At 41.5% G+C, this 12,075-nt stretch overlaps 1 protein-coding gene across 1 annotated transcript in view; it reads right to left on the bottom strand.

The window, feature by feature from the left end:
• The window catches only part of LOC126236593 (X-linked interleukin-1 receptor accessory protein-like 2), a 133,834-nt gene that overhangs the window by 28,688 nt on the left and 93,071 nt on the right, over positions 1-12,075 (bottom strand). The window contains exon 6 of the mRNA XM_049946018.1: positions 7,965-8,123. Coding sequence (XP_049801975.1) covers positions 7,965-8,123 — 159 coding nt within the window. The remainder of the gene's footprint in view (positions 1-7,964; positions 8,124-12,075) is intronic.

Below are 12,075 nucleotides of genomic sequence, written 5' to 3'. Positions count from 1 at the left end.
ACTACGACCACAAGATGGATATCAGAATTACAACCTGACTGCTACACCACCCACACTGACGTCAAAGTGCATCAAGTTCAAGCCAGACATCAACGCCATGCCTACAGTGAACCCCATACCACATGGACTGACAATCTACCATGAATTTATCCAGCTGACGATGATTACACGGCATGCTGCTGATCTTATGGGCACAATGCAAGGACCTCCCACTTTGTGATGGCCTCTGAATGACCGTGACTTCACTCCACCTACCACGACACGCGTTATGACCAAGGAGTGCAACGCTGTTAACATGGAGTTACTTGCTTCACCACCTGCACCACACGCTATGTTTCATTACACCGACACCACCACCTTAACGGCGACAGCCACAATGCGACTAACGGAACACTGAGCATGTGGGAACATGGACGAACACTGCCAGAAAACTGTGATATCCAATGGAATTATATTTTTCTGCATTCTGCTGATGCCTCTATATGTCACACGGGTGACAGTACAGAGGTATCAGGTGCACTGCAACACTCGCCACTTCACAGATGTGACATCACTGCCCAGCACGTTGCACCACACCTCTAAACGGAATATCACACCATACCATGCCGACAAGTACAACGGACAATGGCCACACCTCATCAGGCCACCACAGTCGGTCCGAGCAAGCCCATGCAACTACTGCACAGGGGCAACTCAGTGGGAACAACAGAAAACGACTACAACGGAAACCACCCACCATCTATCAAACTCCACCTGCCGCCCATTCACACAAATTCACCAGAAGTGTGCTTTGCTTTATGCAGAGCAAACTGTTAATACTTCTCAACCATCTCAGTGAACAAGCGGATCTCGTCAGCAATCTACTGCTAAATAACCCGACTGCACACAAGTATGAGACTATGAAGTCACTAATATTGAAACAATTGTCACGCATGCCAGAGCAATAACTGCACCTTGCCATAAATGAGATGATGACACACCATCAACATTATGGCACAAACTGCACCTGAAAATTGGTAACAACCTACTACCAGACCAGGCCCTGTGGTCATTATGGTTACTCAAGCTCCCAGAGCATATACAGATAGCACTTCTAGTACATGAGGACACACCATTGGAAATGTGTCTACAAGTGACTGATAGGATGCTGGCGCTCACACACCACCGGACACTGATCAGCGCCTGGACAGCCATCTACAACTGCCACACCAGCAATGGATACGATACACAACAGACGAGGGCAGCAGTGGCAGACACAGCACAAAACACTGTGCACAGACCCGAGGCAACCTCCTCCTCCCCCCGCATGTGGACCCCACTCACCTTACAGGCTGCAACCCCTGCAGTGCCACAACAATCATGGTGCATGGACCCAGCTCCTGCAGGAAATAAACAAACAAGGGAGACGGCCAACATCTGGGCCGCTACAACACAGCCCAGCCAAAACAAAACGACGAGTGGCTACTGCTGGTTTCATGTGTGATTCGTCACCGATGCACGCCACTGCTGACAGCCATGTGGCTACCCAAACTACACTTGCACACCAGCCTGCCTCCCTACAACAAGCCAACTTTCTACTGGAGATACCAAAGCACATAACACACGCCACACACACAGGCAGATGGTGCACAACCGTTCGTTATACGTGCCGGCTACACTAGTACCTTGCATTACAACATGCAACACTGTGCAATGAACTCCATGGAAAGATCATCTGCAAAGAGAACAACAAAACATGTACAGAGAACGAGCACCTATGCAGCCGTCATCATGAACTGGACAACCAACTGCAATGAATCCGGCAGCAACTACAGATGGCCCAGTGCACCAGAGAGCCACGGGATAACTGCACAACCACTAGCATGGATACACAAGTTAGTACAGTGCCTTGGTGATGCAGCTCTTACGAGCAGGTCAAATAGCAACAGTTTTTCTGCTCTTGCGAGCAGGTTACCCACCAACAAGGCTACCACCCTTGTGGACAGATAAGACAACAGGATTCCGCCCCCTGGGCCACCGCTACCAAACAAAACAGTTAGCATAGTTGTGGACGGCCCTGTCCATAGAATTAATATGACTCCAGGATCGACCTTACGCTACCACCCCCACTGCCTATCCCCCCACAAACTCAAGGTGGCCAAGGCAGCCATAGAAGAATTTCTCCAGGATGGTATAATCAGACCTTTGGACAGTGAATGGGCATAACCAATCACTATGTGGCCAAAGAAAGAGAGTACACGCCGCCGCTGCGGTGACTACCGGTACTTCAATGCCAAAACAATTATAGGTAGCTACCCGGTCTCTCGAATATTCAAGATTTTGCACATGAGATGGCAGGGGCAACCACCTTTAGCGTATGGGACTATAAAACAGCATACTACCGAATAGCTATGGCCCTGGAGGACATTCACAAAAAGGCCATTATCAATCCATTCGGGTTACATGAAGTTCTATTCATGCCATTTGGGTTGAAAAATGCCATACAGACATGGCAAAGATTCATTGATGGGTTGTTTTTCAATGTGCCACTCTGTTACTGCTATTTAAACAATTTAATTATATTCTTAAAGTACACAGAGAAACATGAACAACACCTTCATGGAGTATACAACAACCTGCCACAACACAGGGTAGAAATTAATACTGACAAATGCCAACTGCGACAGCCTTGCATTACGTTCGTCGGCCACCTAGTCGACGCAACAGGCATACAGCCCACACAGGACAAAATTGAGCAAATCACTAACTGGCCCCCTCCCACAAATTACCAAAAACTATGTAAATTTCTTGACATTGTCAATTTTGTGCCAACAACACCTGCCCCATGCAGCTGAAACACTACTTCCCATCACAGAAGCTCTACAGTGAAAAATAAATTGGGAAAGATAAAGCTAACAATGGACAGCCGAGATGCAAACTACATTCAGCAACATTAAAGCTCAACCAGCCGACACCATCACCCTCACACTACCTTCACCAGATGCTCATTTCATCATTACATTAGATGTAAGCGATCAAGCTATAGGCACTGTATTACAGCGAGAAGTGCCAGGGATGATTCAACCTCTCCATTTTTTTCTCAAGGAAACTGACAATCTCAAAGGAACTGGTCAACCTTTGACCAAGAACTACTGGCCATGTATGAAGCAGTGCACTACTTCTGTGATGATACTGAAGGGAGATAACTTAATATCCATACAGACCATCGACCATTAGCTGCTGCAGTAAAGAACCTGTCTGCCAATGCCACACAGCACAAGTTTAGGCACTTGGACCACATCTCACAGTTCACAACAGATGTTCACCAAGTGCACAGAGTGGACAATATGGTTGCAGACTACCTGTCCACCTAGCAGCCGTGACCATTCAACTGGATTTCGCTAACCTTGGGGATGCACAGGCAACAGATTCGGACCTGGGACAATTCTTGTCAAGTGGAAACATGGGATTACAACTACAACAATGCTCAGTGTCTGGAACCAACAAACTAGTTTGGTGTGATGTGTTAACAGGGAGGCAATGACCTTCCGTCCCTGTCAACTATTGCCAAAAAATATTCAATTTTCTCCATTACTTAGCTCATCCTGGAGTGTGCCCCACGACAGAACTAATTTCAGTGTGTTATGTGTGGCTGAATATGAAGAGAGATTGAGCCACTTCGACATGAGCGTGCATTCCTTGCCAGAGGACAACACAACCAGCCACCATTAGGGAGCTTCCCTGTCCCAAAGGGCTGTTTTTGCCATGCACATATAGATATAGTGGGGCCACTACTTAAATATAATGGATTTTGTTATATCCTATCGGTCATTGACCGAACAACTCAGTGGGTGGAGGCCACTTCGCTCAGGGACTTATCAGTGGAGACAGTTGGGAGATCTTTGATCGATCTATGGGTAGTGAGATTTGGCTGCCCTGAGTCACTAACAACCGATCAGGGCAGACAATTTGAATTGACTCTTTGTGGAACTGTGCCACCTCTGCAGCTACCACTGATTCCATACCACAGCCTACAATCCACAGTCAAACAGCCTCGTGGAACGATGGCACCGCACACTGAAAAAAGCACTGGTGTGCCACAATAGCGAATGGTCAGAGGCCCTGCCCTGGGTGCTGCTGGGTATCAGAACAGCTCACAAAGAGGACCTCGACACCTCGCTAGCAAAGAGCCTCTATGGTGAAGCGATTAGCCTTCTGGCGGAATTCGTCACATGGACAATGGATGAAGGCAACAAGGATCGCTCTGACCTCCTACAACAGGTCAGAGAATGGATACTCAACAGAGTCCCACTGCCCTCGCATCACACAACACCCTCTGTATTTGTGCACAAAAACCTACAGACTTTCACTCATGTAATGCTATGCACAGACACTATCAAGCCAGCACTGCACCCAGTGTACAGTGGACTGTATAAAGTACTAGGATGGGGACCCAAACATTCAAATCAAGCTAGCCGGCAAACACATTACTGTGTCTGACTGAAGCCAGCATGGACTTTGGTGGATATGCTGGGGAACAATACTGCCCCTTTGACCCCATGCCATGACCCAACCCCTTTTGCCATCACAGTCAATGTCAAGCACTATCTTCCTGAAGATATCACAATGGCTCTACATGACAACAATCATGGTATCTGCCACGTACAAAAACTGACAGGTCGGCAACATCGTGGTGCTGCGATCATTGTACCACTCCACACCGACACCACAGTCATTCAGTACAGCTGAACTGTTATCTACCTTATCCAGGGATGGCATCCTACATGTGTAAGCCCAAGATCACAACACGGAAAACCGGACACAGGATTAACCTACACCCCCATCATAGGATCATGTACAACCACCGGCAGATGACCTAACGATGGAACCTCTAGTACCACCTACTCAGCCAGTACCGGTGTCCCGAACTGGCAGACTGCTGTGCCGACTAAGACATGTAGATGAGTGTGAGCTAGACAGCATCTCCAGAGATGACCTGCACCATACCACAACACATTTCAGCAGTCCATGCCTTTGGGGGAGGGGCAAATAACAGTATCTCTGGACCTTGGGTAGTGTGTTCTGAGACACCAAGTGGTTAAGTTGTATCTGTCCATATAATGTGTATAAATAAATATTGTGTACATGAATTGGTAACATTGACAGTCATTACACGTCATGAACATCTTGTTTGTTACCAAATTCCTACATACTTATGAGAAACAAAATACACACATCCAAAAAACTGTTGCATCACCCTGGCTCCCAGAACTCCTGAAGATAGATGTCGGCTGTGATACTGTATCACAGGCACAGTCCCTTTGACTGTCCAGAGATGTCACTAAACCTGCCCAAGGATGTAAACAACCATGCATGAGCAGCACCTATTAGATGGAGGGGGTCCAATAGCCGATCACTTCCAGTCATTCCACCAGGAATAAGGTACACAGCTCTTGTCTGTAGTTCAACCATGCCTAGACGGTCAATACCACGGTTCGATCATGTCTGCATTGTTACTTTGTGCCAGGAAGGGCTCTCAACAAGGGAAGTGTCCAGGTGTCTCAGAGAGAACCAAAGCAAAGTTGTTTGGACATGGAGGAGATACAGAGAGACAGGAACTGTCAATGACATACCTTGCTCAAGCTGCCCAAGGGATACTACTGCAGTGGATGACCACTACCTATGGATTATGGCTCAGAGGAACCCTGACAGCAACACTACCATATAGAATATTGCTTTTGTGCAGCCACAGGAAGTTGTGTTATGACTCAAACTGTGTACAATTGGCAGCATTTTGTGCAACTTCACTCCCGACGTCCATAGTGAGGTCCATCTTTGTAACCACAACACCATGCAGCTTGGTACAGATGGGCCCAACAACATGCCGATTGGACTGCTCAGAACCAGCATCACATTCTCTTCACTGATGAATGTCGCATATGCCTTGAACTGGAGATGTGTTTGGAGGCAACCTAGTCAGGATGAACACATTAGACACACTGTCTAGCGAGTGCAGCAAGGCGGAGGTTCCCTGCTGTTTTGGGGTGGCATCATGTGGGGCTGACTTACACCACTGGCAGTCATGGAAGGCACTGTAACAGCTGTATGATATGTGAATGCCATCATCTGACCGATAGCGCAACCATAGCTGCAGCATATTGGCGAGGCATTCGTCTTCATGGATGACAATTTGTGCCCCCATCATGCACACCTTGTGAATGACTTCCTTCAGGATAATGACATCACTCAACTAGAGTGGCCAGCATGTTCTCCAGACATGAACCCTATTGAACATGCCTGAGATAGATTGAAAAGGGCTGTTTATGGACAACGTGACCCATCAACTACTCTGAGGGATCTACGCCAAATCGCCATTGAGGAGTGGGATAATGTGGACCAACAGTGCCTTGATAAACTCGTCAATAGTATGCCATGATGAATATAGGCATGCAGCAATGCAAGAGGATGTGCTACTGGGTATTAGAGGTACCGGTGTGTACAGCAATCTGGACCACCACCTCTGAAGGTCTCACTGTATGGTGGTACAACACGCAACATGTGGTTTTCATCAGAAATAAAAAAGGGCAGAAATGATGTTTATGTTGATCTCTATTCCATTTCTCTGTACAGGTTCCAGAATCCTCAGAAACGAGGTAATGAAAAACTATTTTTGATGTGTGTATATTAATAAAGAAGTTCCTCGGGGGTAGCACATTAGAACCAATACTCTTCCTGACATACATCAATCATTTTTCCAATAATAATGATAATAATAATAATAATAATAATAATAATAATTATTATTATTATTAGCTTTACTGGCCACATTGGACAACATGAGTAGTAATAGGTTCAACTTTTCTATGAAAGCTGTACTGTTTGATTCTTGCAATCCACCCTGTACTGTTTCATTCTTTCCAACTGTAATCTGCTCAGTGCATCTGAAATCTCACGGGGAAAAAATTATCTTTGCTGATAAAAGCTATATTACAGTCACTGAAAAATCTAGGGAACTACATGCATGGGAAGCAAATGATACCCTTCAAGGATGTTGACAACTGTTCAACAACCGATGTAGTTACATTGACCATAAAGGGCAGAAATGCCACAAATTTCAATCTGATGAGAAAAAAATGACAGTTAAGTTAAATAGGTTGCATAACAAACACAAAATTTGTGGGACTGAATATTGACCAAAGTGGACATGAGCAAGAGCCTGCAGGTGGTGATAATGTGTGCATGAGGTGTGCTAACTTGTGGGAATGTGTGTGTATTTTCTTTTCTGAAAAAGGCTTTGGCTGAAAAATGTGTAACAGTCCTTTTTTTGTGCTTGTCAGAAACTTGACGTGCTATCTTTACTGTGAGTAGCAATCTGTTCTTTTCCTAATACTGTTGATATTCCAACCTGGAGTCTCCATTGTTTTAATAAATGTTAAGGTCAGGAAAACTCAGTAGCTGCAAAGCACTGACTATGGACAAGCACAGACTTAATTTGATGAAACATAAATCTTGCCCCTTGTATTGATCTACTGAGCTTGTCATCAAGAAAGGTGTTAATATCAGTCTACCCAATCACATCATCAGCTGTCAATGCCAAAGTGCTAACTCTACTATGAGATTTGTGTTTCGACAAGCATGTCTCTACTGCATATGTCAACATTATGCCTGGAAGTATATTTAAATTTCTGGGCCTTTGATCATGACATAATCTGGCAGACTGCTATATTTAAAACTAACACGGCACCAGTTATATAAGGCAGCTCCTGATCATAATGATAAAAAAATGCCAAAAGCTTGAGATAATACTTAAACCTAATATCACAAGGGAAGTGAGATAATTTTTTCCACTATTAAAATTGGTTTATAAATCAGAAATGACAGATAGAAAGGAAACTGTGCTAACGGAAAATAGTCTTTTGCAAAGTTGGTTGAATTTTGATTAAGAGATTACAAAATTTTACTAATCTTGTATTTCATTTACTTACCATTTTCTTCACTTTTCCCAAACTGATCTTTCCAAAACAGCCGCAGTTCAAGATGCCACTGAATGACAAACATTATAGTCAGTGTAGTGACACCAATAAATACACAGACAATGATGACAGTAGTTTTATATGTGTGTATGACTTTGGCATCTGGATCCACTTCAACATAAAAATAAATTAAGTCACAGGAATGTTTAAAATGAGAACTATTGATTTTACAAAGTATGATAAGTGACAGAAAAAACATCACAATCAAATATGAATAAGACCTTTGTACCAAATTATTGCTCTTAATTGGATACTTTACTTTTGCACCCATGTGACAAGAGAGCAAAGTGAAATTTTCTAGATGAGTGAAAATAAAAAAAAATATTCTGGGAACCCATGATATAAGCACAGATATTTACAAACATGGTTCATTATGTAATTAATTATAGCTTTACTGTTTCCTCTGGCCAGTGATAGAATAAATTTGGTCACAGCTGTAAACTGTTTTGTATAAAAAAGGTTCCTTTCCAAGTGGATAGGAAGTTCTTGTTCTAATAACTGAATTTGATTCTGTTGTTAAATAAATAGTGAGGGTTAATTATGGCTCTGTACTGAAATATATCTATTCTGTAGCCACAGTGTAGACCAGAAAACCTTTGAGACTAAGTTATCAATCTAAAATAATTTTAAATTGTGAAATGATCAGTTTTTTGAGGAAGAGAAAACAGCATACTGTTTGATCAAAACAATCTATATAAATAAAATGTCAGTTTTCATCAAAATCATGTCTCTCCCAAAGTACTTGAGCAATTGCTTTGAAATTTTGACATGATGTTTCATTCTAATATGGAATAACATTTGAGATTTCTTTGTAACAGTATTTCCCTGTTATTAAATTTCTAAAAAAAATTATTTGCTACATATTTTAAAAAATAGGTATATAAAAACACATGCATATTCAGTGCAATGTTGTGTCAAAATTTCAAAGCACTCAGTCAAAAACTGAAAGAGATTTGTGATTAGGAACATTTACAGTGCTGTGTCGTCTGAACGAGACAAAAGCACCACAGGCGAAAAGATGCGAGCTGGTGCCAGTGCCATAGAGACTCACCCCTTTACAAGTTCCACCAGCACCACAGGCGGCGCTGAGGATGAGGATATCTACTTCTCCTCAGCCAATTACTGGCCGAGTAAAATCCACCAATGACCGGACAACAATGGACAGAAGTCTACTCAGAAGATGGAAGAGCAGCTCTCACCCACTTGGTTGTATATCATTATACAGGGCTGACTTAGACAGGCAACATCATTTAGTGAATTCTTAGAAGTGAACAGATAGTTATGGTAAATTGCATTTGCTATGTACTGTGAAGTTTACCTATGATTATTTGTGCTTAGCCATTGAGGGTCTTTTTTGTGTTATATTACAAGCAGTGTTGCAGACTCCATTTTTCAACAAATCACAAAGATAAATAAATCTTTTTAACTCATTTGTGTGACTTTGTTACTAATTTGTTGGAGTGTTGTAGAACCTTTGTTCTCTTATACTGTTATTTGAGCCCGGGGCACAATTACAATTTGTTACATATTTTTAAAACATTCAAATCAGTTGATGCTAACCCCCACGATAATGTGATAGCTTCTGCATACAAAGTACATACAGATGATATATCGTATTGTGAAATATGTATGTCTTTAGCCAGTTACATAGTCATTCACTGATGTGTTCTCACATGAGTGTTAACAAAACCGTAAAAGTACCATTACATGAATTAAAAAGCTCAGAGGCTTTAAGAACTGATCAGCCTGGAAATTTCATATCTGTGCCATGGTGGGTTGGGATACTGTCAAAGGCTAATCAACTGAACCAGCATGTAATGGCACACGAACACTACACCAGTACAGGTACATAAAAGAGAAGTTACAACACAGAAAAGGCTGGATACTGCAGCTCAGAAAATTATCAGAAGCCAACACTACACATAACTAATTGTGAAATTTCAGCTGTAATGATGATTAAACTTCTTTCAATTTATAAACAGAAAAGTAGCCCTGCACATAAATGCACAGCATAGAACAGCACAGAATGGTGCAGACCACAGTAGAACTGTGTAGAATGGAGCAGAGTGTTTGTAGATGCATGAAAAAGTTCCAGTGTGCATGTGCACACATCAATAAAAATGGAAAATGAGAATTGCCATCCAACCAGTGCATGCCCAAATGAACCATTTCTTCCATGTACGAACACTAGACAGAACTTTTTTTATTATTGCACAGAGTGGCACAGCTTGACATCCACCCTAGGCATGCTGTGGTACACAAACATCTTTTCTTGGTTTTGTGTGTTACACTTTATGTGGCTGGTGTATATGATGCTTAAGAAAGAACGTTTCATGTGATAAAGCCACATATATTCCACAATTAAAAGACTTTGCTCACCATCTAAAGAATGAAGGTGAAAATATTTTTACCTCTGCAGGTGTCAAAAAACTATTAATTTTGTAATCAGTGAGCTACAATCAATTTTTGAGCACATGAGAATCAACCCAGTCCAATCATCATACTTCAATCTCCTTCACATCAAGACTTAATGGAAGAAAAAATTCTGAGTCTAAAGGAAAAATACGAAGGAGAAGGCACTTTTGACCAGTAAACAACACAGAAGCAGGCACTTTAAGAATAATCCTCACCATCAAAATAAAAATTTAAGCAAACCAGGTAAGTTTCAAACATAATAAAAACATCATTGCAACAGAAGTTAAGGACTGCATATGAGGACGGTATTAGGGGCAAAATTCATAAGTTTCCTTTCCACAAAAATTATTCCAAGCAAGAAAAGTATGTATTCAGATCCTCAGTGATTTGTATAGCTCCACACAAAGCACAAAACAAATTCAAAGGAGAACACCTAGACCATTTTATAAACGAACAGTGATAAGCAAACTGAGCACTATAATAATTTGCTAATGTTCTGAGGCACATGACACTTATGTTCTATGCTTCATAAGTAAATTATAAGTCTAAAAGGTACAGAAGAGTATATTTGTGAACTTTGACAATGACAGTGACGAAAAATGAAAGTTGATGGGTACATCAACAGTCCAACATAGTGCCAAAACATATGAGTCAGTAGGTAGCCACCCCACTAATAAAAGTTGTTGCACAAGAACATACAGGAGACAGTCAGTTAACAGGACAAATATAGTGCAGAGTCAGGTGAGAGGGGGTGGATTTTTATGCTGCACCATTGTAAGTTTTACTGTTTTCTTTTCTTTAACAGAGGAATTATGCATTGAATCAAGCGAATTTTTTTATAACAGAAATGATGTAGGAAGCACTCATCAAGAGTATAGTACTAATAATGTAAATGTCATGGTAACTGGTCACATATGAAGTTCATTCACATTCTTAATATTTTCAATACCTATTATGACTACCATTTTCAGGAAGAATATAATGAATGTAATGAATACTTATTTAATGTATGTTTCATGTGAAACTATACATTAGAAAAGAAAAGATGGGATGCTGCAAATGAGGCACTGACTCAATAAGTGGAGTAATGACAGATTCTGTGTATCAAAATAGAGAAGGCACACTTCGATGTTGTCTCATTAACAAATGAAGTGGCTGTACTGTGGGTAGTGAGAAAAGTAACAAGAATTGAAAAACAAGCAAGAACTCTAACAATATACTCTGTAGAAAACTTGAAGTGATTAAAATAATTAATATCTAATGCATATACACTAACCAGAATTATTAATATCGTCTTTGAATATTCTTTGATTATAATGTAGTGCTATATTTGTTCGACTATTTTCACGTCCTATGCTAAAAAGCCAACAGGCAACCCAGAAAGTTAATGTTTATGGTATCTATGTTTATAATCATTGTAATATTTTACAGACAATAGGGGTGAGCATCTTGGGACACAACACAGTAATTACAGTTTAAAAATTTCTTCAGTCAAAAATAATAATGTGCTTTCATTGTAAATACTGCCAAGCAATTTGGTTAGGGTAGGGTATGCACAGCATTTATGTCACCTAGTGGGTCATGATTTGATGAACATACAGAATTCATTCACTGCTTGAGTGGACATGCCAATAGAGAGACACTCAGT

The sequence above is a fragment of the Schistocerca nitens genome, chromosome 2 (genome assembly GCF_023898315.1).
Source record: "Schistocerca nitens isolate TAMUIC-IGC-003100 chromosome 2, iqSchNite1.1, whole genome shotgun sequence".
In the NCBI taxonomy this organism is placed as follows: Eukaryota; Metazoa; Arthropoda; class Insecta; order Orthoptera; family Acrididae; genus Schistocerca; species Schistocerca nitens.
Note: the sequence above shows the minus strand (reverse complement) of the source record. Positions and strands in the feature narration are given on the sequence as shown.